General features: G+C 46.6%; 2 protein-coding genes across 7 annotated transcripts in view; one reads left to right on the top strand and one right to left on the bottom strand.

The window, feature by feature from the left end:
- ASTN2 (astrotactin 2) overlaps positions 1–25662 on the top strand; it is a 1024651-nt gene that overhangs the window by 773959 nt on the left and 225030 nt on the right. The gene's annotated exons all lie outside the window — the stretch shown is intronic.
- TRIM32 (tripartite motif containing 32) lies at positions 6555–18284 on the bottom strand. Of its 5 annotated transcripts, none has more exons than XM_040241661.1 (3): positions 18078–18161; positions 13829–13951; positions 6555–9667 (listed from the first exon to the last, which is right to left on the bottom strand). In XM_040241661.1, exon 3 carries the CDS (start codon positions 9585–9587, stop codon positions 7626–7628), a length of 1962 nt encoding a protein of 653 aa, XP_040097595.1. In that variant the 5' UTR covers positions 9588–9667; positions 13829–13951; positions 18078–18161; the 3' UTR covers positions 6555–7625. The 5 variants fall into 5 exon arrangements, with proteins under 5 accessions (XP_040097595.1, XP_040097612.1, XP_040097603.1 ...); XM_040241678.1 differs by having other exon boundaries at positions 6555–9664; XM_040241669.1 differs by lacking the exons at positions 13829–13951; positions 18078–18161 and adding an exon at positions 18233–18284 and having other exon boundaries at positions 6555–9664.

Below are 25662 nucleotides of genomic sequence, written 5' to 3'. Positions count from 1 at the left end.
AGTGACATAGTAGCAGCAGAGACATTTCGTAGAGTCCTCGTGAGCCATCTGCTTTTAGAGTGTGGCCCACAGTGTTCCATGTGGTGGCCACTCTTCCTGCCTGGGAACCACCACCAGTAGACCCACGAATTGCACAAGGCATCAGTGTTTCCCTCGCTCTTTATGGAATGGAGGCAATGCTTGGTTGACAAGCAACCAATAGTCACGGGGCAAGAGTCATCCCCCTGACATCACAGGTTATGCTGGAATCTAGATGCATGATTCTGAGACACAGATAGATCGGGGCCAGGACACATGACCCAGGACCACTCTGCTCCCTAAGTACCAATTATCACATCTCCCAGTTCAGTTCAGTTATACTGATAAAAGAGAGGTGAGGTAGGGCTCAGCAAATGCACCAGAAGCAGCACAGCTCAAAGTACACGGTTGCCGGCAAGCAGTACCTCAGAAAACAAGCGAGCCAGTTAGCAAACCAAAGCAAGAGAATAAAGGACCCAGGATGGTGGCTATTGCCTAAACACTGCTTGTTATGCCAGAGGTTGTGGTTATCCTGCAGAGGGGGACCCTCCCAAAACCTGGTTCAGATGTTGAAATGGATGATGCTTCCACCCACCAAGTGGATATGAAAAGGCTTCTAAGTCACAGAATGAGGGTTTATGGGAAGAGCAATGTGGCCTCCCTAGCAGGGTCAGAAGTGGCTTTCCTTCAGAGCAGGAAAAGGAGGCCATTATGGTTTTTATGGTGACTTGGAGATGGGGCTGCACTGAGGATTCTCATGCAGGGGCTAGGACTTGTGTGCTTGGGACCGCCCACTGGCACCGCAGGTGGAAGGACTTGAGCTTTCTTAGCAGCATGTCCCCATATAGGGCAGAAGGTGAAAACAGTATGGTAGGTTTGGAAAGCTGTCAACCTCAAGTATCCAAAAGGAACTCAGATTCTAGTACAAAGTTTTATCAAGATTCCAAAACTCATTTGTCTTAGGTTTTTGAGGGGGCTTCCCAGGTGGCGCAGTGCCACTGCAGGTGACAAAAGATGGGGGTTTGATCCCTGAGTCGGGAAGACCCCCTGGAGAAGGAAATGGCAACCTGCTTGAGTGTTCTTGCCTGGAAAATTCCACGGACAGAGGAGCCTGGCGGGCTACAGTGAAGGAGGTGGAAAAGAGTCGGATACGACTGAGCACACACCCACACAGGTAGATATTATTTCAGGATTTTAGAAAGGCAGAAAATTCAATTTCTGAGACAGTTTCATTGAGGGATTCCCAATAAGGAGATATAGTAGAATCCGGGGGTCGGGGATAGGGACTGGTACATTTTCAAACTACCCCTTCTTCCACCCTGGCCTCCCTAGGTCTCTGAGGAGATTCTCATTCATATGCTGCCACCTCTGTAAGAATGAAGCCTCCTTGAGCCATGGGTACTGACAGGAATAAATGATATGGCTTTGGGCAGGAAAAAAAATGAACACAACCACTTGCATTATTATTTGAAAGGTCATAGACAAATGGATCACTTTCAACCTCTGAATTGCTTTAATGCCCCCTCACTCCTGTGATGTGAGCCTCATGCTGGTCCCAACTTCTCACGTTTCCCTGGAATGCTGTGCCTGTGTTCCCGATACTCCCTCTTCTTGCAAGGCCCTTCAGCAAGCAGATCCTCTCAGCTAGAAGCAGACTTTTCATTTCTAACTCGCACCATTGATCTTATTCTGTATATTTGTATTATTATTTTTTACATTCCATATCTCTCCAGCCAGACTACAAGCTACCTGACTGCATGCAGGGTTCATGGCTGATTCATCTGTGCATTCAGTACTCAAATAACTACTGCAGTGGGCGAAACACAGTAGATGGCATGTGTGTCTAATGAGTAAGGAGTGAATAAATGAAAGAACTAAATCTAAATATTAATATTCTGTGAAAATATGCAGTGGCATTATAGTTATAGCCAGGTAAACTGAGTAAATCACCTAAAGAAAATCCTGGTTTTATCTTTATAGGAAAGATACGCATTTGACTTACAGTCATCGAACTCTTATTCACTCCAGATTTCAGTAAGTTACTAAATAATTTTCCTTTGAGGGAAATAAATGTTTACCTCACCAGTTCCTATGATTCCGCTGTCACAAAAATGTGGGTAACCTTTTCATACATTTAATTTACTATATGATATTTTCCACTATTTAAAGTTTACAAAATGAAACTCTTATAAGCAGAAAGTCTGCCAAGTGTTTTACATCTATCATCTCTTCAGAACAATGCAGTAAACAGTATCATTTTATTATTTATGAAGAAACCGAAGCTGAGAGGCTAAATGACCCCATGGTCAGAGAACTAACATGTGAGGGAAAAAAGAATCATCTCAGGCCCCACATGCTTACAAAGCCCAAGTTTTAACTGCAATATATTACCCCACCTAACAATGAGATTTATGGCTTATTTTGATTTTTCTAATTATTCGAGGTAATGAATATTGACCTGGAAGAAAAATGCCTTTACGCTAGCCATGTAGAGGGATAGGTAGACGTGCTTGTTTCTGCCAAGAGTCAAGATGCCACCCTCCTGACTTTAATCAAATCATTAGCCTCTAGCTTTTATGTGCAGCTTTCCTAGTGGGATACATTGCTGTCAAAGTTTTGCCTCTGCCCCTGCGGCAACACCACCTTTCTTCCAATAGGCTTTTTAATTAAGAAGCTGAGCAGTGTGGTTGAATCACCAGGGCAGGTCTGAAATCTCCCCCAGTGTTAACTTGAAAAATCTGCGTCAGTTCACCATGGGAGGTGGCAGGCTGGGGGAGGAGGTCTTTGCCCCCTACAATGGAAGTCACATTTCCTGAGCACCTCCCATTTTCTGAATTAGAAGCTTTTATACATTCTGTCCCATTAGTATATTTTAATTCTCAAAACAGCCCTTTAAAACATAACTTGTCATCTCCTTCTACAAGATGAGAAAACAGTGGCTCAACAGAGTGGCAATAGTTAACAAGAGACCCAGGGTCATGGCAGTGGGGGTAAACAACTGAACCACAGTGGGGCGGATTACACAGTACAGATTCTTTCTACTCTAATGTAAACACCATAAAATTACACAAAAGAATTAACACAAAAACATTGGTGTTGGTGGGGGGCGGAACTCAACCACAATTCTAGTTGGTAAATTAAAATCATAGAACTTGAGGAGACTTTAGTGATGATCGAATCCAACTTTCTCTTTATAAAGATAGGCAAGCTGATGCAGAGGTATGGTGCTCATCCGAGGTCACATAGCTAGTTCAGGGGCAGAGCTGTGATTCAGATCCAGACCAAGGCCAGCGACTTTCCCACTGGAATGCATTGCTGATCCCAGAAGTTCTTAACTTTAGACTTAGGGTACCATGAATATTCATGATATTCACAAGATATAGCCAAAGTTCTGGAATGTTAAGTATTTTGCTGAACAGCCTCCTTGCTCACTACTGCCCTGCTTGTAACATTCATGCAGGCATCTGCTATTTCTTATCTGTAATTTGTTTTGTGACCCCTTGAGAAGCTGCTTGTCTTGAGTGCAGATCAGCAACCTAGTCAGGTACAAAGGTAGAGCCCTGCATTTCCCACTAGGCTCTGCCTTGCATTTCCCTCCTATGGAGCTGGTAAGGCTTCACTTTTAAGAGGCCATTAATTAGTATGAGATTAGAGAGTACAACTACTTAAGCATTACTTGCCTTACCCACAGGAACACTAAGACTCCAGGCAAGTTTATCCTGCTGATTGGAATAATGGAGTAGCCCTCTGTGGACTATCTCAGGCTAGAGTACATTGGGGTTGACTCTCCCCATCATTCAGATAGTGCCTATCCCTGGCCTTTGAGGAAGACCAGGGCAGTGGAATTCAATACCAAATGCTCCAGAAAGACTGTAAAATAACTTATGAGGAAGTTATATTACTTTTTATTTTCTTTTTGTTTTTGAACATTTGGCATAGTGCCAGGCTCACAGTAGGTACTCAGATATGGAAGGAGTCATTGTCCCAAAACCTTAAATTCAATATAATTACTCAGAATGATGGGGTTTCCCAGGTGGCACAGGGGTTAAAGAATCCACCTGCCAATGCAAGAGGAGTGTGTTCGGTCCCTGGGTTGGGAAGCTCCCCTGGAGACGGAAATGGCAACCCACTCCAGTATTCTTGCCTGGAGAATCCCATGGACAGAGGAGCCTGGCGGGCTACAGCCCATGCGGTTGCAAAGAGTCGGACACGACTGAGTGACATTCACAAACAGCACATTCACAACAATAAAGGAAGCAGGGACTTATTGAATCTGTAAGTCATTTGTCTTTAGTTTTCTTTTTTTCTTACTTATCTTGCTCTCAGATAAACTCTTTTGTATCTTTCATCCGATGTAAGAGTGTTATGTTAAGAAGACTCAGGTTACAGGAGGACCTACTGTCACATTGGAGAAGGCAATGGCACCCCACTCCAGTACTCTTGCCTGGAAAATCCCATGGACGGAGGAGCCTGGAAGGCTGCAGTCCATGGGGTTGCTGAGGGTCGGACATGACTGAGCGACTTCACTTTCACTTTTCACTTTCATGCACTGGAGAAGGAAATGGCAACCCACTCCAGTGTTCTTGCCTGGAGAATCCCAGGGATAGGGGAGCCTGGTGGGCTGCCGTCTATGGGGTCGCACAGACATGACTGAAGCGACTTAGCAGCAGCAGCACTGTCACAGTGAGTCATGTAAATAACAGCCAATTAAACAACTGAGGACATACTGTGTATTAAGCATCATGGTACATGTTCTTAGCTAGAGATTAAAGCTGACCCTCAGTAAAGCTTAGATATATGGGTAAACAATTGCAACACAGTGATTTATGCAGTGAGAGAAATATGAAGTAGGTAGAACGGTAGTAGAAAGGAGCAGGTGACCAGATTTATTTGGAGACTTAGGGCTAGAGGGGAGAAATGCCTGAGAAGGGTTTTGGTTGGGAAATAGGAAGCTGTAACAACAGGAAAGAGGGGAGGTATTATTTGAAGTGGTCGAACAACCTAAACCCACTCGAGACAACTTGGCTGATTGAGTATGCCAAGAACGGTAGCAGGTATTTTAACATTTATTATTTTACATCTTACACCCATCATAGAGGCAAAGATCGATCAGTTTCTGTAAGAGGAAGGGTTAAGTGACTTGCCCGTAGCCACATGGCCAATAACATGAACTGGAAGATAAGTGATGCTGTGATCAGTGGTTTTCAGATCATGCTCTGTAGAGTCGCAAGAGTTTAGCAATTGTACCCGGGAATTTAGGCAAGGGCTTGTTCTTCTGGCGCATAAGCCTATTTCTGTCAGAATAGCTGCTTTTCAATCTGTTTTACATGGTAGACTCGCATGTGAGGCTTTATCTGAATAAAGCAATCACTGCCCTTATTCAGATAACAAGAAAGCAACACACACACACACACACAAATGGCTGTAATTGAGTAAACTAGAGTCTTGGGGCTATACTCTGCAATTTAGTCAACGTGGTAGACAATTGAAAATTGACTGTCCCAAGCACAGCCTAAAATATCACAGCAAAGGAACAAAAGCATTCATATTTACTTCTCTTCTGAACCAGCAGGTAGCCTGCTGCATTTGAAGGCCAAGGCAGGAGTGTGGTTCAGAGATGGGGTACACCTAAATGCTGAAGGCAACAGTGATGGCACTTCCTCCCAGAAGCGTAGGCAGCAGGAGGATTCCTGGCATTGTTATGTCAAGCCAGCTAGCAATGTTATATCCACTTCTCTGTCTCAAACCTTGTGCCAAAGTCCTCGGCCCCTGTTACTGCCTCAGCAAGTCCCCGCTGACAGCAAAGACAGACCTCCTTTATCTGTGGGGTGACAGGTGCCCCCACAGATAAAGTGGCTATAATACCTGGTGGAGTCATCCGTGATGCACTTTTAATTGGATCGATTTCCTCTCAATTATATCTTTAGAAATCAGATACACGTTCATAATCAGAACACGGGGCTTTCTCCAGGTGTAAAGCACCAACTAGTCCAGCATCACTTTAATTAGCTCCTTTCCTATCCTTTGGCAGCTATCACAGCAGAAGCCAAAAAAGCAACGCCACCACCACATTTTTTTTTTTTAGTAGCTTGGCTTAGCAGATTTTGCTTCTGTGCAAGCAAAGTATATTCTTTGACTTGTCATTAGCCCTGCACCCAGAGTGCACAATATATTGCTTGGTAAACACCAGAGCCTGAGGAACCTTGTCACAAAGTCCCTCACCCACCTCTGATCTTCCTAAAAGCACAGGTTTCTTTTCTGAATTTTAATTGTAAGGATAAAGCAGATGGTGGATGCCGAGTTTAGAACACGGTGTTGGTGACTATAGACCTTGAGGGCTGATTCTGTACCCATGAATGTGGGAGTGAGTTTGGATTTTCTCTACATAACGGTGCTTTTTGCTGAATGGTGACCTAGGGAGATTCATACTGCTCTCAAAAAATGCAGTGTCAGGTCTGGAAGCAAAGCAGCAAGGCACAACTTCCCCTTCCCTCCCCTCCCCAATCTCAGATTCAATTAAAAGACAGGAACACAAGTGATGAAGAGACAGTTATCAATTATTTAATGCTTGATAGAGGGATGGAAATAAATCCCCCAACCAAAAATGATGCACTCACTTGGGGAAAATGCACAATGAGGACCCAACAGTTTTGTTTTAGTAATGAAAATGAGATGCGTCCACCTCCCCACTTTCTAGGCCCTGGCCTGTGTTGTACAATTCCGCAGACAGCTCCTACCATGGGTCAGTGGAGAGAGGTTAATATGAAAAATGGATGTGCTCTAGAGACTACTCATTAATGTCATAGTAGCATTTGTTTTTATTTCCATCTTCCTGTGCTTTGGCATAGCTTTTCCAATCCACGTGCTCCTTTAAAAGGCAAGCGATTCCCAGGTTAAAGTCTTCAACACCAACCAATGGGGGTTGCTCCATTTTCTGCCCTGGATTTTTGGTCACACCTGAAATTAGAAACCAATCCAAGATATCGCAAAGCCCCTAGAGCCAGGAAAGTACTGCTTCCCGGTGGGGAGTGTGGAGCTCCCATGGTGACAGTAAGTGAATGGTCTCTCAGACTGGTACAGGCAGTCAGACCTGAGACACCACGTCACAGGGGTGTGATGTCTGAAGTGTCATGGAAAGGTGAAGTAGGTCCCAGTGCAGCGTGCACACTGAATGCAGCGTTAAAGGGAAAGTGCCACCGATGGAGCATGTTAGAACAGGAAGGAAGGAAGGGACCAGAGTTACCAAAGCCAAAATGGGGGGAATCAACAAGGACTCAGTACAAGGGACGATTTCAAATACAGGGGCAGAAGGCTCTCTACTGAAGCCTTGGAAGGGCCTACGTTCTAATCAAATGTCAGCTAACCTCAAATCATGTGTCCTATGGGGGATACTGCATCTGTTAGTTAAAGCTCTAAACTTTGAGAGGAGAGAATACAAATTAAAACAACAACAACAACAACGCTAAAAGTCAGAGCTTCTAAACTTCTAGGAATAGCCAGTTGGAGTCAAGACACAGGCCAAGTCTACTCTACAGTACCGCCAACAACCAAGAGATAAGGGAAGGGCAGGTGGTTGGGGAGCAGAAGAAACGGATATTCCCCAGCCCCTAAGGGGTAGAGTATCTTCTCAGATGGTAGCTGTAAATCTTGATGCAGTGATCCCAACAGTCCAGGACCAGCAGCTGCCCCTTTGGAGTGAGGGCAATGCCCACCGGACAGGTGAGCCCCTCTCGAATAAGGACACTGTAGCCCCCACCCTTGGGGAAGTGGAGGATTTCCTTGCGACTGCTGTCAGCCACAATGAGATCACCGCGGGCGTCCACACACATGCCCGTGATGCAGCGGAAATCCTCGTTCTCCGAGAAGAAGTGGCTGATCTGGCGACCCAGCTGCCCATCGGGACCCACAGAGCCGATGGAGAAGCCGCCCTCCAGGTGGTGCTCGTTCTGCCAGTTCTCCAGATTGAGACCCAGGCCCTGGGTGAAGTAGACGGTGCCTTCAGCGTCACAGGCGACAAACTTGGGCCGCACAGCGCTGCAGAGGCAGCTGTATTTGACCACCCCCGCGCCTCGGTCAACTGTGAAGCACCAGAGCTTTCCACCTTCTACATCGGTCACCACAAACTGGCCGGATGGGAGGGCTGTGATGCCCCAGGGTTTGCTCAGCTGGCTCCGGTGACAGGCCACACAGTGGCCGTCCAAGGTATATACCTTGAGCGAGTTGTCGTAGCTGTCAGTCACGCCGATCAGCCCGTGGCAGTTCATGGCCACTGACAGAGGAGTGAGGTTGGGCGGGTCGGCCCCAAAGAAGCTCAGCACAAAGCTATCCATGGCGCTGGAGCTGCGGCGGATTTCCTTCAGAAAGCCTTTGCGGGTAAAGACTTGTATGCGGTAGTTGCCGCGGTCAGCAACCAGCACCTCGCCTTGACTGGTCACGTAGAGACTGACCGGGAGGTTGAACATGCCCGGGGTGCTGCCTTTGGCCCCCATCTTCCTGAGAAAGAGGCACTGCTGGATGTTGGCGGCCGGGTCGGAACCCCGCTGCTTGGCAGGCGAGGCCCTCGGGCTGGCCCCCACATCCTCGGGGCTCACGTCCATCTCTCTAAATGTAACCGAGGAAGGGGCTGCAGAGGCCGCCGCCTCCATGGCCCACGAGTCTTCCATGTTGACCGTCCGGGGCTTCTTGACCGCCTGCCCGATGTGGAGGGGGCCGACGTGGCCAACCTTGAGGAGCTCCACATCCTGCAGGGTGAGCTCCCGGGGCAGGTTGGCCGTGAGCTCGGGCTCCTCCTCGTCGGCCGCCTCTTCCAGGAGCGCCACGTCGGCCTGCTTGATCTTGGCCAGGAAGTAGTCGCAGCGGGACACGGCCTGCACCTCGGCGATGTTCAGCAGGTAGCTCTGCTCCTCCACCACCTGACTGTTGGACTTCTCCACCTCGGCCAGCGAGCCCGTGAAGAACTTCCGGGAGCGAGCCAGCTCTTCCTGGACCCTGCGTTCCTCATGCCCGTACTCCTGGAGGACCGCCCTATACCGGGCCTGAAGGTCCTTGGAGACGCCTTCCAAGGCCACCTTCCGCCGCTGCAGCTCTCCCGTGAGCTCCCGCAGACGCGTCAACTTCCGGCCGAAGTCCCGCCGCCGCTCCTCCGCGGCCTCTTTGACCGGGAGCGTGCAGTGCCCCGGCGGCGGGTGCTCCGCCTCCCGGCACGGCTCGCACACCACCACACCGCAGCTCCGGCAGAACTGCCGCGGCAGCCGCCGTCCACAGGAGCGGCACATGAGCAGCCCCACCGCCTCGCTGAGCCCCGTCTTGTCAATGATCTTCAGCACCGTCAGGTTGTCGGTCAGCTGGGCCAGGCTGGTGATGAGGGTGATCTTGCTGCAAAAGGGACAGCGGACGCCGTTGATGCTGCTGGCCAGGAGCTTCTCCAGGCACTGGCAGCAGATGGTGTGGCCGCAGTGCAGGAGTTTGGGCCGCAGCTGCTCCTCCGTGAAGGACTCCATGCAGATGGGGCATTCCAGCACTTCCCGCAGCGCGTCCAGGTTCAGGTGAGAGGCTGCGGCCGCGGCCATGACTCTTCTTTCCAAGGGGCCTGCTAGCACCACCTGGGACTGAACGGCTGAGCTTTCATGCTCTGGAGGGACAAACCCTGCTAAAGAGAAAAAGAAGCCATTATTCCCCTGCCTCTGTGAGTTCATTCACTCAAGAAACATGTAGTGGATCGTGACCATCACTCATTCAGTCGCTGACTGACGTGGAAGGGCAGACTGGGGAATGATTGTAAGGAGTCTTCAGAGCCAAAATGAGACCGTGGAACTTCCTTCTGATGAACATAGAGAAACAGTGCGTGTTTTGGAGCAGGGAACTGATATGATCACAGGTTGAATGGAGTCGGGGAAAAGGGAGAGAAACTAGTTTGGAAGATACTGCAAAACTGCCTGGCAAAGGTTCCGGGCAGCCTGAACTAGGGAGCAGGTTGTGAAAATGGAAGGAAGATGCCTTTGAGCAATATGCATAAGTACCATCACTAAGATTTGTTAGTGTGGAGTGGGGTGGGAAGAGGTGGAGCTAAGAAGGCTAGAGACTCAAGCCCGGATGATCTGAGAAATGGTAGTGCCTTATCAGGACAGTTTATTTTTGGTCTGAAACACACCCACCCACCCCCACTCCCCAAGCAGTACATGCCATGAATTCTCCCACCCTCCTCCATCCACATATGCTCATGAAGTAGAACCACAGACATCCCAGTGCTCTGCAGCCTTATGTCAGTGTCAATTTATACCCCAGAAGTAGAATGAATAATTCCAGCAAGGTGAAGCACAAGGATAAATCCAGCCCTTCTTAAATGCAAATCCTACAGCTGCACCTGTGCAGTCCTGTGATCTGCAGATGGTCAACCATCAAGGAGGAGGAGGAAGAGGAGAAGCTAGCTTGGTTTTAAAGGCAATGCTGAGGAAAGCTTTGCAAATGGCATCAACTCTTTCTCCACCCATAGAGGAGGCTGGGTGGAAATACGTATTACAAATTGCCCCCGTATTTAGCTTTGCATTACAGTCTGACACATATTTAGGAGTGGCCAGAACCATTTGTCTAAGGTCTATCCAACCTCCCTGATATCCCATTTTCCTCTGTTGGAAGAGAAAGAGTATACATCTAGTGCCTACTATATACTAGACATCAGGCTAGATGCTCCATTATCTGTGTGTGCACCCAGGTGCTCAGTCATGTCTGACTCTGTGACCCCACGGGCTATAGCTCGCCAGGATCCTCTGTCTGTGGAACTTTCCCGGTGAGAATACTGGAGCTGGTTGCTATTTTCTCCTTTAAGGGATCTTCCCAACCCAGGGATCGAACCTGCATCTCCTTCATTGGCAGGCAGATTTGTTACCACTATGCCACCTGGGAAGGCCCAGATGCTCCATACACTTAATCTCATTTAATCTTCATAATGACCCTGGGATGCAGGTACTATTTTTATTACCATATTTTACAGATGAGGAAGCTAAGGCTCAGAAAAACTGGCTCAGGGTCACATGGTGCAAACATGGGGGAAGCATGCAGAACTGATACCTTTGTTTAACCCAACATTACTTCAAGCTTTTTCTTTTCCTGTCAAGTAACAGTTATTAACATTGGTCTCTGGACCATACTCTGAGAAATGCTGCCTTATAGCATATAATTTTCTCCACAATTAATAAAGAATGAGGTTTAGCTGCCATAGAATGGGTTAGATTGATTTATTAGTTGAGTGACCCGCTCTCACACACCAGCCTGGCAACCTATTACAACTCAAATACATGCCTCAACAAAAATAACACATTACCACCTGTCATGAACCTAAAAGGTCTCACGTGAACATCTGAAGCTGTGAATGCTAAAGACGTAAATGTCATGGGTCTGGGTGCCATAGGATAGAAATACGGATAGAAACCTCAACTCAAGATCCATGCAAACAGCCTCAATTCCAAACCAATAGCTTCAGCTCTCTCATCACCTGGGACAACAGACTGAGGGCAACATTTGGTATCTGGATCCAGAGCTGTTACCTCACAATGCACGGGGACATCTGTTCTTCTCAGAACTGGCACTGCAGATCAGCTAATTAAACAAGTCTGCCAACTTGTAAAAATACCAGCACATTCTTTCTCCAGTTTTCTGAAATATCATACCACCTCCTTCAATTAAAAAGCTTGCCTCCCTCTTCAAGCCATCCACTTAAAAAAAATGAATTTACTATGCCCACGACTATGTCCCAAAATATCTCAGCTGTCTGCAGCTCCACCAGGCTCTCTGAGGCAGAAGAGAACATCAAGGATTCCTTTCCTAAAGCTGCCATGCTTTGCCAGGAAGCATGAAGTCCCATCACTAAAGCATCAGGCATGGAGATAGCCTCAGACCTGAAAAAGGCCTGAACCATTTCTTGGGAACTTGAGAACACTGCTTTCAGCAGGAGCCTCGCCTGATACGCAGCTATGTGACATGCAGATATGGCTCCTCTCTTCCAGAAGGATACACCTGGTTAAAACCAAAAGGAATTCAGATGGGAAGTCAATTTGAACTCAGTTTCCCTTGAAAAGATGTACCTGTGAAAGGAACTATCTTATCATCCCAAGTCTTTAAGTTAGCTGCCCATTTTCTGCCAGCTGTGAAATCTAAAACCAATCAGAATGAATCCTCAACCTGTTATTTATAATTCTGGCTGCCTTCCTGATACTACGAATGTATTTCCTGTTGGGCACTTTGTACTGTCAACTCCTGACCCATCACTGTCACTTCATCTCACCTCAGCTTACCCCACCCCCCACTAATTTTCTTTGATCTCCTGATTCATACTGCGCACTTCATAGTGATATTCGCCTAGCTCTGATTCAGCACCAGATGAGAACCTACCCCTTAAGCTGTTTTTGTTCCAGCTGCCCTAAGACTCAGGAAAATTCTGCAGTCAAACCCTGGCTGCTTTTGGCACCAGTAGCCTTTCTCAGTCCATGATATAAATAACAAGGGGAGCAGAATAATAACAAAAACCCATGAACCTTGAAGTCAGACAGAACTGGGATCAAATCAGCATGTCATTTACAAGTTGTGGGCCAGAAGGCAAGTTATTTAACCTCACTAAACCTGTTTTCTTGCTTTATAAGCAGGTTATTGTGATAATTAGGGATAATGCATATAAAGTGTTTAGCCTGGAAACTGGTAGATATGCGGTGAAAAATTGCTCTGTATCATAATTTTAGTAACAATCAGAACACGATTAACATTAGCACCAGGATGAGCAAAACATTCAGTTTACAAACTGCATTGGAAAGGATGAAGAATCTTTACTCTTACGGCATATAAAGGCACATACTGCTGCTGCTGCTAAGTCGCTTCAGTCGTGTCTGACTCTGTGCGACCCCATAGACGGCAGCCCACCGGGCTGCCCCGTTCCTGGGATTCTCCAGGCAAGAACACTGGAGTGGGGTACCATTTCCTTCTCCAATGCATGAAAGTGAAAAGTGAAAGTGAAGTCGCTCAGTCGTGCTGACTCTTAGCGACCCTATGGACTGCAGCCCACCAGGCTCCTCCGTCCATGGGACTCTCCAGGCAAGAGTACTGGAGTGGGGTGCCATCGCCTTCTCCAATAAAGGCACATAAAGATTGCTAATGAACTGTTCAGCTCTGAAGGAATTTGATTTGAGGACACTCTCCATGTCAGAAACTGATGGGCGTGTGAATTCACAGCTTCTCTTGTGCAGAAAATACCAAGAGGGGTACACAATTAACTATGCAAAAAATAATAGTTTTTTAGTAGCAGCAGGAGCAGTGGCAGTGGCTGCCAGCCAGTGAGAAAGAATGAATAGGCACTTTTCAAAAGGTGACAGTACCCAAAATATCAGATAATACATTTCAAAAATTAAAATTCTGAACCTTCCCTGGAGATTGTTTTCACTGATCTCAGAATCAAAGGATTAGAGATGACCTTCAAATCTCCATCCAATGCTTGAATCCCTACCATGAGATAGTGTCTATTCCCTATACTTCTGTTAGCCCCTTGGGGGACTTAGGCTATGAACAGAACTGGAGGACTTTCAGCAATTAATTAAACAACAGATCTTCACTGAGCACATACTATGAGTCCAGATCCATGAAAACACGGGGGATACAATTTTGAGCAAAAATAGACAGGAACAGAGCTCTTCACATGGAAACTAGAAAACATGTGAAACTACCTGCACTTTCTCTGACAGGACTTAAAAGTTCACCCTATTACTGATATGCTCCCCTGGTTTGGGTTTTTTGCAAGGCTTTCACATTTCATGACAGCTTTATAAACCTTATTTATTCCTCCAGCTTGAATCGAGTGCTTATCAAGTGCATAACGGTCATTCTCCAGGAGTGGCGAGCAGGGCTGATGTTAAGAAGGTCAGTGAGGTGTTCATCCGACACTCACCCAGTTCTGTAGAGGGGAGAGGATTCTGAATGTCAGATTACTCAGGGCATTTAAGGTACCTGCCAACAGCTAAGATAAACTCCACAAGTAGGTACTTATAGGGAAATGCAAGCATGACCCCACAGCTGCACCTGTCTGGGACACACAAAACCACCCAGAAGGATGTGTCTGTGGGAAAGAAAACTCTAGTTAAAGCAGGTCAAAGGCAGGTTAAATCAATAATGGAGTCTGCTGGAAAAACACTTGTCTGTCTTACTGTCCTCCAAAACTGTAAGACTGAGAAAGGATTTCTGCATCTTCAGGTTATGCAAGGAATATAGGACAAGGGGAAAGTCAGCAGTCTTTTTGGGGAACTTCCAATTCATCTCAACCCACTCAACTCTGAGCTCCTTTCTCTGCATATAACACACACCCATTTAATCATGAGGTTTTGATGAAAGGATCAGGAAGCAGATCCTGGAAAGGTACAGGAGGGGAGGGGAATTTGGGGGAGACCGGAGGGGGCTGCTTAGGTTCACAGATTTGGCAAAGCTACACTCAGTCCCCTTCTGGCATCAGCTTCCTCTCATAATTGCTACCTTCCAAAGCACCATTCACTGAAAGTCATGCACTTTGTACAAATTACCTCTTGTCATCACTATGTGACGTATGTGTTATTCCTCTTTTTAAATAAGGAAACTAGGCTCAAAGAAAAGCAACCTGCCCAAGGTCTCAAAGCTAGTAAGTAGAACTAAGATTCACATCCAGGTTGTCAACTCCCAGCCATAAAAAACACACCTATTCAAAAGATGTATTACAGTTTTCTAGCTGATGACACTACCATTAGCTCTAGGCACTCTGGCTGAGAGGTTGGTAAAGACATCCAAGAATGGCTTCTTAAATCTGACTATTCTACTCGAAGGAACTAAGGGAGGTAGAGTCACAGAGGCAGCACATCAGTATGCGTGGACAATGATCCACTTCAAGGGCCTGGGAAACGTCTGACCACCAACCACTCTCCAGAGGGATCTTAAGTTTTGCAAACACCTTCCTACTAAAACTAGTATAATGTAACTTGTGAGTCAGATCTGGACTCACATCCCTGCTTTGCAATTTGCTATGGAGCCTTGGGTAAATCATTCAACCTGTTCATTTTTTCATCTGTAAAATGTAGAATAGCACCTGGATTGTTAGTAAGACCATCAGCAGGATTAACTGAGATAATGCACACCCAACAAATGGCAGTTATTTGTGTTTTCAATAGATTGATGTTGACAAGAGCAAGTACTTGCCCATGAACACCTAGTAAATTAGCAGCAGAGGAAGGATTTTGGACTTCGGATCTCTGATTCCTGGACTGACTCAGTTTCCATTACAATCTTCATCAGGGGTTTGCATGGATATTCCAGCTAAGCCTCTGGTCTTCCAATGCCATCCTACTCTGTTTCTGAACTGCAGCTAGTCCTCGATGTGACAGAGAAAATGGCGTTATTCTGTCCCAAGGGAAAGAAGCCCACCAGAGATCATTCAGAACAGGAGTTACTTTCCAGAGTATGGGTGCCATCAGCCTCAGCAGCCCCTGCTATGAAGTGATTTTTCTAGCCAATGGCCTCCGTACCTCATCCTCTAGTTTCTTGCACCTCATCCTGTCTGCCAACAATAAGCTCCTCCCCTTATGTACCCACGGGTCCTGATCTAAGAGCAAATCAAGAACAAAGTCCAGAGCTACTCCCTACCTAGTCAGATGGATTTATTCCCTTTAGAGTTCAATTTGATAGTGATACAGACTGGGCAGTCCTTTCATGAAAGAGGAATGGGCTGAGGTAGATATATTAAGACTGAGCAGGTCCCAGCAAAGAAAAAGCAAGGAAAGAGAGAATATACCAGGTTACAGAGATCTGAATATGAGCCTACTTTCGCCCTCTCTAGCTGTGGAACCTTAGACAAGTCACTGCCTTAGCCTTAGTTTCCTTACATGTAAAACTGAGTACTGTAGCTTGCTTAGTAGGGCTATTATGAAAACTGAGTAAAGAAAGCAGATATGAAAGTTAAAAACTACTAAATCAGTATGCACTTACTATGCACCAGACACTAAGCATTCTAATTTACTTCATTATAGATTACCATCACAGTAATCTATGACATAGGTCCTGTTACTAAACCTGTTTTACAGATGAAGAGCCAAGAGTTTAAGTAACTCACTCAAGATCACACAATCAGGAAGAGAGAGAGCCAAGATCTGAATCCAGGATATGTGACTCTAGAGCAGAGTGCCTCAGCTTTGGCCCTGTTGACATTTTGGGCCGGATACTGCTTTTGTTGTGGAGGCTGTTCAGTGCACTGTAGTATGTTTAATAGTATTCTTGACGTCTACCTATTAGGGGCTGGTAGTACTCCACACCCCAAATGTGACAACCAAGAATGTGTCCAGACATTGTCAGATGCCCCCTGGGGGACAAAACCACTGCCAGTTAGCAACCATTTCTTTAGAACTTGGCACAGGACTAAATGCTCAATGCATCTGATATCCCTTTTTCTTGTCTCCCAGTTCAAACACCTCATTCACAGAGCCACTGTTCTGCACCTTCTGTAGAATTCATTCTATCTACTTATATAACTGATAAGATAAAAGACCTGACCTCACGTTCCACTCATACCCTGGAGGTCTCACACACTCTCTGTCACCACAGCTTGGAGGGACACACCAAGAGGAGCTTGGGCAGATGACCTTGAATAGTCTCCTGCTTTGTGACTGGCCATTCTCTTTTCCTCTGAAGCCAACCATTTTCAGTGGGTCCACGTTCAGAGTGGAATGAGTAGTCACACCAAGGCTGCTTCATGATGAGGTGAAGTGAAAGTCACTCAGTCGTGTCCAACTCTTTGCGACCCCACAGACTATACAGTCCATGAAATTCTCCAGGACACAGTGCTGGAGTGGGAAGCCTTTCCCTTCTCCAGGGGATCTTCCAAACCCAGGGATGGAACCCAGACCTCCCGCACTGCAGGTAGATTACCAGCTGAGCCACAGGATGAGGGATGTCTGGTTAACAAGTGAGGGAGATTCTGCCCCTTGCAAGGAAACTCAGGTTCCATCAGGAGTCCTGATGGCGAAGAGTGACGACTTTCTTGCTGAATCCCTGAACTCTGTGAAACTTCACTCACTCATATCGGTTCATAGATTGCTTCTGGTCTTTGGGTCCCCAGAACTCCCTTTGCTTCCTAAGCAGAGACTTCAGGAAAATTCCTTTCACAATCCAAGACACCAATCTGTAATTCTATTCAGTCTCTTAATTCTACAGACCAGCCAGTACCTCTCCACCCCATCGTTCCACCCTTACTAAATCTTGTTCTCAACTCTCCTAAGAATCCCAGCCTTTGGGGCTCTTCATTGCAACCCTCACCAACTCCTCCCTCATGTGTACCAGAATCCCCCAGACAAAGATCCTTTCATCTATTTCCAAGTCGCTGCAGCCTTCAGCCCTGTATCGCAGTTAAACACCCGATCCCACACCTCAGATCTGTGCTCTCCCTCAGTCTGAGCCCCCACCCTCTGGGTGCCATCGGGGACCCTGCCCCCCTTCTCACCCCCCAACCCCCACCCCCAAACCTTGCTCCTTCCTCTTTTCCCCACCCATGTCATGTGTCGCTTCAAACCTCAGGCAAGTGTCTTCTTCCTGCTTAAGAGATCTTGCTTCTCACTGATCCCGTCAAGAATTCAGCCTGTCGATCTTCCTCAGATTCCACTCGGGGAAAAAACGCTTCCTCCTAGGCAATTAGACTAGCCCCGGACTCTGCTCCCTCTGATCTCAGATCTCACCCCGCTCAAAGCCTACTGCCCCCAGACTCTCTCAAATCACCCGAGATTCTGCACCCCGAATCTCATCGAGGCTCCCCAGTCCCTTCATACTGCCGAGATTCTGCACCCCTGATCCCTCCAGAGCCCTCGGGTCCCCTCCCATCTCTCAGATGCTGCACCCGTCTCCCCTCAGGGCCCCACATTACCTCATACCTCCCGAGATGCTGCACCGCGAATCTCGGAGCCCCTCGCTCCCCTCCTGGGCTGCATCTCCTCCGAGCTCCTCAGCCCCCTCGAGTTCGCCCCGAGCCTGCATCTAGCAACCCACCCCCGGCGCCCCTCCCCACATACACCCACCACGGTCCTGCCCCTCAGATCCGGCCCCCCAGGCTCTGCCATTCTGGCGTGGACCGACCGCTGCACGCCGTCACAGCCCACCGTCGCGCAGCTCGGCCACCGCCCGCGACTCCGGCCGCGGTCCCGCATCTCCCACCCTCCATCCCGCCCCCTACCTGACCGCCCGCGGCTCCGGCGCGTCCGCAGCTGCCAGCCCACCGGCCCACCGCCCCCTGCGCACGCGCCAACGTGCGCCTTTTTGCGGGCGCCAATTCGTAGAGCTGCCTGTCCGTCACTGCGCCCCGCCCACCCCAAGGCATGCTGGGGGTTGTAGGCGGGCGGACCCGAGCTCGCGGCCCAACGGCCAGGTAGTGGTGAGCTAACCCGCCGCAAGGAGCTAGGTGTCTTGAGCACCCGCATTTCAGCTTTCTGTCCCCATTGTAGGGTTGAAGAAACCGAGGCCCAAGTTCACTCAGAAAGTCGGGAGCTAAACCGGAACTTGTGTATCTGAGTGCAGTCGGTGTCAGCCCCTTCGCTAAACCGAAGCTTACAGGAGTGGTCCTCAACCAAGCCTTGGCATCTCTCTGAAAGAACTCTCTCAGCTTTGCCATCTGAGAAATGGGCCAAGGAAAGACTACAACGTTCACACGTTCACTCTGGGGCAAGCACAGATCCTGGCTGCGCTTAGAACCATAGTGCTTCTGGGCTCTTCTCCCAGTGACACAGTGCAGCCTAGAGATAAGCTTATCTGATGAGCAAATTGCCTTTATGAAGGATTCCTACTCCTGCTCAGCTGGGAGGCCGACAGGGGAGGCAGAGGTAGGAACACTCTGCAATCTATCCCTGCAGATTGAAGCTTCCCAGGAGCCTAAACCCAAGTCTAGTTTTTGAACAGCCAGAAAAGGGAAGAGTCTTCACAGGTGAGAAACAGTCTAGCCTGTTGGCTGGTGAGGACCTGTAGCCCCTGGATAGTTTGGGGTCAGCTATAATCCCTGGCAGCTCAGCGGTAAAAACTCCCCCTGCCATGCAGCAGAGACAGGTTCAATCCCTGGGTTCGAGGATCCCCTGGAGAATCCCCTGGAGAGGAAATGGCAACCCACTCCAGTATTCTAGCCTGGGAAATCTCAGGGACAGGGGAGACTGGTAGGCTACAGTCCATGCGGTTGCAAGAGTCAGACATGACTTAGCAAGTAAACCACTACTACCACCACCACAGGTTCCTGTGGGTGACTATACAGTATGACTTAGGAATAGGAAGAGGTTGGAAGGAGGATGGGCTTGGATTTGACATCCAGGGTAGGTAAAGTGACCCTTCACAATGAGAAAGCAACAACCACAAACAATAACCTAAGTGTTGTGCTGCCATCAAACCCTTCACATGCACAGTTCACTTAATCTTCCCAGTGACCCTGTGAGGTAAACAACTGATGCCCAGGTGATTAAAATAACATGGCCCCATCCTCATAAGCATAAAGCCCAGATTGGAACCTGATTCTGAGAACCCTGCCTCTTAACCATGACTAATCTCTCTGCTCAATTCTTTATTTCTAAGTGACAATGAGGTTTGCTGTAGGATTAACTGAGGTTATTAATATATAGTGGTTTGCATTTAATTAAGGGTATGCTCACAGCATGCTCAGCAAGTAATTGCAAGTTGATTTCTCACAAAGCATATACCAGGTTGGGCTTTAATTACCCACTTCCCTGCCATTGTCACCAGTCGGCTGTGATCTCCCTGAAGGACAATGCCTGTTTGTTGTCATATCTGTTAGCACTGCGTCCAGCACGTAGAAGTTGCTGAGTGAGTCAGACTCAGAAATGTGACCTTAGGCAAATCACATCCCATCTAACCTAGAGTTATTTTAGCTGCCAAATAACTGAGTGGGGTCAATCGGGATACCAGGCACTCCATAGATATTGTCCTATGTCACAGTTAATCTTCTAAACAATGATTCAAGTAGGCATCAGTTACTTTATCTTACAAAAGAAGCAACCGATGCTCAGCAAGATTAACTGACTTGTCTACAGTCACCTTCTGGGAAGGAACAGGGCTAGAATACAAACCCATGCCAGTTAGGCCCATGACATGCTATAAGCCTCTGTCTAAAGACTACTCAGACCAGCTATCTTTCTATTTTATTAAGTAAGTTTTGTTTTTAAGCCTCAAAAGAGAGAAGTGATATTTAGAAATGTCAACTTTAAAAATATTCACAACCTAAAAATTGAGAGCTATATTTTATTTGGTGGGAATTTTTAGGACTTCAGGCCCAGGAGACAGTATCTCAAGAGATCTTGAATGAACTTTCTCTAAGAGGGGAGAGGAAGAGCCAGGTTACATAGAAGTTTTACAGCAAAGGGCATGTAGTCTGAACATCAAAAGATTATTGCAATGAAAGAAAACCAGATACCCCAAGTTAAGGAATTTAGAGCTTTTCTATGCATGGGATGGAGAGGAAAATGGCAACCCACTACAGTATTCTTACCTGGAGAATCCCATGGACAAAAGATCCTGGTGGACTTGCATGAGTCCATGGGGTCACAAAGAGTCAGTCAGGACCAGGCGATTAAACCGAAACAAAACAGCAAGCCTGGGAAGATGCAAGAGTCTGAACTCACTGAAATCACCCCTTTCGTGTGCATCTCAGCTATTGAGCCAGTATCCTGTGTTTCGCCTCCTGAGCTCCCTTGGGGCTCGTGGTAGGGAGTGACTGCAGCCTGATAGATCTTAGAGGGTATGTATTCTTCTCCTTCCTGAGTGCCCTTAGGGCTCACCAACTCATATTGGAGGGCTGCAGTCACCAGTAATTGTGACATCCTTGTTTACTGATACGGCAGGCGAGATTCCATTTCTCAAGTTTCCCTGGTGGCTCAGACCCCAAGGATCTGCCTGCAATGTGGGAGACCTGGGTTTGATTCCTGGGTTGGGAAGATGCCCTAGAGGAGGACATGGCTATCCACTCCAGTATTCTTGCCTGGAGAATCCCATGGACAGAGGAGCCTGGTGGGCTACAGTACTTGGGGTCTCAAAGAGTCGAACACAACCAAGCGACTAAGCACACATTCCATTTCTCAGCTATTCAAGGAAAGCGGGGCAGTTGCTTGTCATGACCATAGAGCTTGGTCCTATTAAGGCAAAGACACTCAGATGAGCCTTTCTGAGCAGCATTGCCAGTGAAAATGAGGGACTGCCCTCTGCCCTGGGTTTCTGCCATGTTGGAGACTTAGGGAAGCGGGTTTCACCAAAATGAGAAGGAGCCTCTCTGGACAGAAGCCTGCCATTCTTCTACCAGCCATTGTGTTGCAGGTAGGGGAGATGGGAGAGTTGAGACCTCACCTATGCCTCCTCCTTAGACCAGGTAGGGAGTTAGCACCCTATTTGATGAAAATCACAGTTACAAGCCCATAGTCTCAATTCAGGACTCATCCTATTTTTATACTGACCTTTCCCCTATCATCCTGGGTGTTCTTTGGAAGGACTGATGCTAAAGCTGAAACTCCAATACTTTGGCCACTTCATGCGAAGAGTTGACTCATTGGAAAAGACTCTGATGCTGGGAGGGACTGAGGGCAGGAGGAGAAGGGGACGACAGAGGATGAGATGGCTGAATGGCATCACTAACTCGATGGACATGAGTCTGAGTGAACTCCGGGAGATGGTGATGAACAGGGAGGCCTGGCGTGCTGTGATTCATGGGGTCGTAAAGAGTTGGACACAACTGAGCAACTGAACTGAACTGAACTTCCCCTGTCATAGAGAGGAGCTAATGGTACTCCTGACAGTCTGGGGGTGTAATCCAATTATGTGTTTGAAAAGCAAACAACAAAAACCTTTCTTTTCTCTTAAAAAAACAAAACAGAACAAAAAACTGTTTGCCTTAAAAAATGTTTAAATTACTCACAAGTTAATTACCTTCTTCCCACAAAAATCTCCAAGTAAAATAAACACCCCAGGGAAATGCATTTATTTTAATCTTCTGGCTTTGCATATCCTTGACACATTATTAGTTTTCCACATACAGAGACATTTTAAAAATACTGTATGTGGAGTACTTTATTCAGCATTTTACCATAACTTTTTTTTTTTTTTTTCATTTAACATTCATACCACTTGTACCAGTCTCCTTGGGCTGTTGTAACAAAGAGTCACAAACTGGGTGGAGTGAAACAGGGAAATGTATTCCCTCACTGTTCCAGAGGCTAGAAGTCTGAATTCAGCGTGGCAGTGGGGCAAGACGTTCTCTGAACTCTCTAGGGAGGATCCTCACGTTTCTCTTCCAGCTTCTGGTGACCCCAGGTGTTCTTTGATTCATGGTAATGAAACTCCAATCTCAGCCTCCAGCTTCGTATGGTCATTTTTCCCCCCTGTGTGTCTCTGTCTTTACATGGCATTCTCTTCGTGTGGACCTCTGTTGACTGAAAAAAAGAAAAAAAAAAAAAAAGCACAGCCTAAAAGTTGAGAATTTTATTTTACTTGGCCGACAATCTGAGGACTGAAGCTCAGAAGACAGTGTCTCCAATAGCTCTGAGGGCTGCTCACAAGAAGGGAGGAACCAGGATAGGTAGTAGCTTTGCAACAAAATCCAGATAGTCGGAACATCAAAAGATTATGGTTAAAGAAAACCAGAGCTTTGAGTTAGTGAATTTACTGCTCTTTTATGTATGGGAAGATATGAGAATCTGGGTTCATTGAAAGCATTCCTTCGATCTGTACCTGAACTGTGTAGGGCCAGTAGCCTACTTTTCTCTATCCTGAATCCCCTCAGGGTGCGTAGTTGGAGGTGGTCAGCAACAACTGCTGACCTGATGGCTAGAATATCCTTTGTCTATTGATGCAGCAGGCAACATTTTTCATTCACGTCTGTGTCTTCTTATAGGGACACCTGTCCTATTAGATTATGATCTCCACGTTATCCAGTTAAAACTCCAGGGTGACTTCATCTTAACTAATTCCTCTGCAACGACCTTATTTTTAAATAGTCATATACTGACATTCTGGAGGTTAGGATTTCAGTATATCTTTTTTTTTGGGGGGGGGGGACACAATTTAACTGATAATATCCCCTTATCAGCTAAGTACTGTTTTCTGCATTTATAAGACAATCTGCAGTTTAACCTCTCATTTATTCTCTTTAAAACAGTGATAACAATGGCTAACTCACAGCATTGTTGGGAACAAAATAAGATATGGATGTTAAGTACTTTCATATTAGGATACTGCCTAATGTTCAGTAATATTCATTGCATTGTATTTATTATTTATTATTAGGTTTGCTTATTAAGTCCATCATTGTGCAGTGGAGGGCTTCAGAGTCAGACAAACCTGGGTTGGAACCCCAGTTCCACCCACCTGAAAGGTCATTTTGGGGAATAGATTAAATGATTTGATGTGGATTTGCTGCAACTGACAAACTGGGTAACCTTGGACAACTTACCTAGCCTTTCTGTACTTAATTTTCAACCTCTGCAAAATGGGAATAATAGTATTAGGTGGCACTGTTGGTAAAGAACCTGCCTGTCAATGCAGGAGACATGAGATGCGGGTTCAGTCCCTGGGTTGGGAAGAGCCCCTGGAGGAAGGCATGGCAACCCACTCCAGTATTCTTGCCTAGAGAATCCCCATGGACAGAGGAGCCTGGTGGGCTACAGTCTATGGGGTCGCAGAGTTGGACATGACTGAGCGACTAAGCACACATACACCTCATACTAATGTTGTAAATGGTAGATGATTTAATAGAGCTAAAGTTTTTAGAGCCCTACCCGAGTTAGTGCTCTGTGAACAATAGCTGTTATTGTCATTATTATTATTACTGTTATGACAAATGGGCTTCCCTAGTGGCCGAGTCGATAAACAATCTGCCTGCAATTCAGGAAACCTGGGTTCACTCCCTGGGTCAGGACGATCCCCTGGAGAAGGGAATGGCAACCCTCTCCAGTATTCTTGCCTGGAGAATTCCATGGACAGAGGAGCCTGGTGGGCTACAGTCCATGGGCTCACAAGGAGTCGGACACCACTGAACGGCCAACACACACATTATGGCAAAATGTTCTCTTTTGCTTCCCATGCTAGCAGCTGAATGCTGAGGCGAGAGAGCAATGCCTTGTTCTATGCAAAATAAAGTAGAAAATCTAAGGAATTAAAACTCTAATGCGTCCTAATTTGTCTGAGTCTAGAAATTTATAACTGCTAGAATTTTCATGAACTAATGGAAAATTTTATCTACATAGCTATATTACTTATACTTATCACCGAATAACAAACTACCCCCAAACTTCTGTGATTTACAACAACACAAATTTCCCATCTCACAGGTTCTGTGAGTGAGGAATCTGAGCACAGCTGAACTGGATCTGCTTTGCGGTCTCTCACAAGGCTTCAGTCCAGTTATTGACGAGGGCTGGGGTCTCAGCTGAAAGTTTTGGGAAGGATCAGTCTCTAAAATCACTTGGTTGTTGTTGGACCGAGGGCTTCATTTCCTTGCTGGCTTTTTGGCTGGAGGCTGCCCTCAGCTCCTTGCCCCAGCTGCTGCTGCTGGTGCTAAGTCGCTTCAGTCGTGTCCGACTCTGTGCGACCCCCATAGATGGCAGCCCACCAGGCTCCTCTGTCCTTCGGATTCTTCAGGCAAGAATACTGGAGTGGGTTGCCATTTCCTTCTCCTCCTTGCCCCAGGAGCCTCTCCAAAACAGCTGTTTCATCAAAACCAGCAAAAGAGAGATCACAGTCTTTTGTAACCTGATCACAGAAGTGGCACCTGTCAATGTTGCTGTATTCTATTGGCTAAAAGCAAATTACTCAAGTGGAAGGTTATAAGCAGCAGTGTGTATCAGGAGGTAAGATCATCAGGGGTCGTCTGAGAGCCTCCATCCCTCTGACTTACCTCTCCCCCTCCCTCTCTCCTTTCTTCTCTCCCTCTGAGTCTTACTCTACTTATGTCCATTTCTATCCTTCCATCTGTCACTTACCTACTCTCTGCTGAAACTCTGACTCTAATCTCTATGCCCCACTGTATCTTTGTGTGTTTCTCAACCTAGCCTACACTCGATACCTAGTAGATGCTCAGCGAATGTTTGATTTAAATTTACAGCATAAAAGAGAATTTTTAAAGGGTCAACTTTATCCATCACCTTAATATAATCCTTATGTTGGTTATATTTATGTAAATGTAAATATTTACCAAGTTCCTTTTTAATCTGTTCTTACATACTTATGAGAAATAACAATAACTTGTGAGACATAACAGTTCTTACATACTGTTCTTAAATACAACATTATTTTTTTTCTAATATGGAATAATGTTTGAAATCATATAAACTGGCTCCATTAATAACTTGTCAAATTGACAAGCCCGTTTTTAAACATTTAACCATCCCAAATAAGAACGTGTAAATGTCCTTACACAGGGAGCTTTTGTGCTTTCCTTTGTTTTGTTTCTTTGTACTGATATGGAAACAGCTGGTTTAGGACTTTGAATCTCTATTTTAGCATAATGCACACTTCCATGCATGGACCAGACCGAGTCTGTAGTGGTCTGAACTTGTGTGGATAAAGTGTTACTGAACCAAACCTGGGTCTGCTTGCCCATGGGCAATAAAGCCAATCTGCAGACAC

Source organism: Oryx dammah, unplaced genomic scaffold (assembly GCF_014754425.2).
Source record: "Oryx dammah isolate SB20612 unplaced genomic scaffold, SCBI_Odam_1.1 HiC_scaffold_1, whole genome shotgun sequence".
Classification (NCBI taxonomy): Eukaryota; Metazoa; Chordata; class Mammalia; order Artiodactyla; family Bovidae; genus Oryx; species Oryx dammah.
The sequence above is the reverse complement of the archived record's forward strand: the minus strand, read 5'-3'. Positions and strand labels throughout refer to the sequence as shown.

Excerpts from the sequence above, each read along its gene's own strand:
- TRIM32 (XM_040241669.1), bottom strand. The coding sequence starts at position 9,587 with ATGGCCGCGGCCGCAGCCTCTCACCTGAACCTGGACGCGCTGCGGGAA.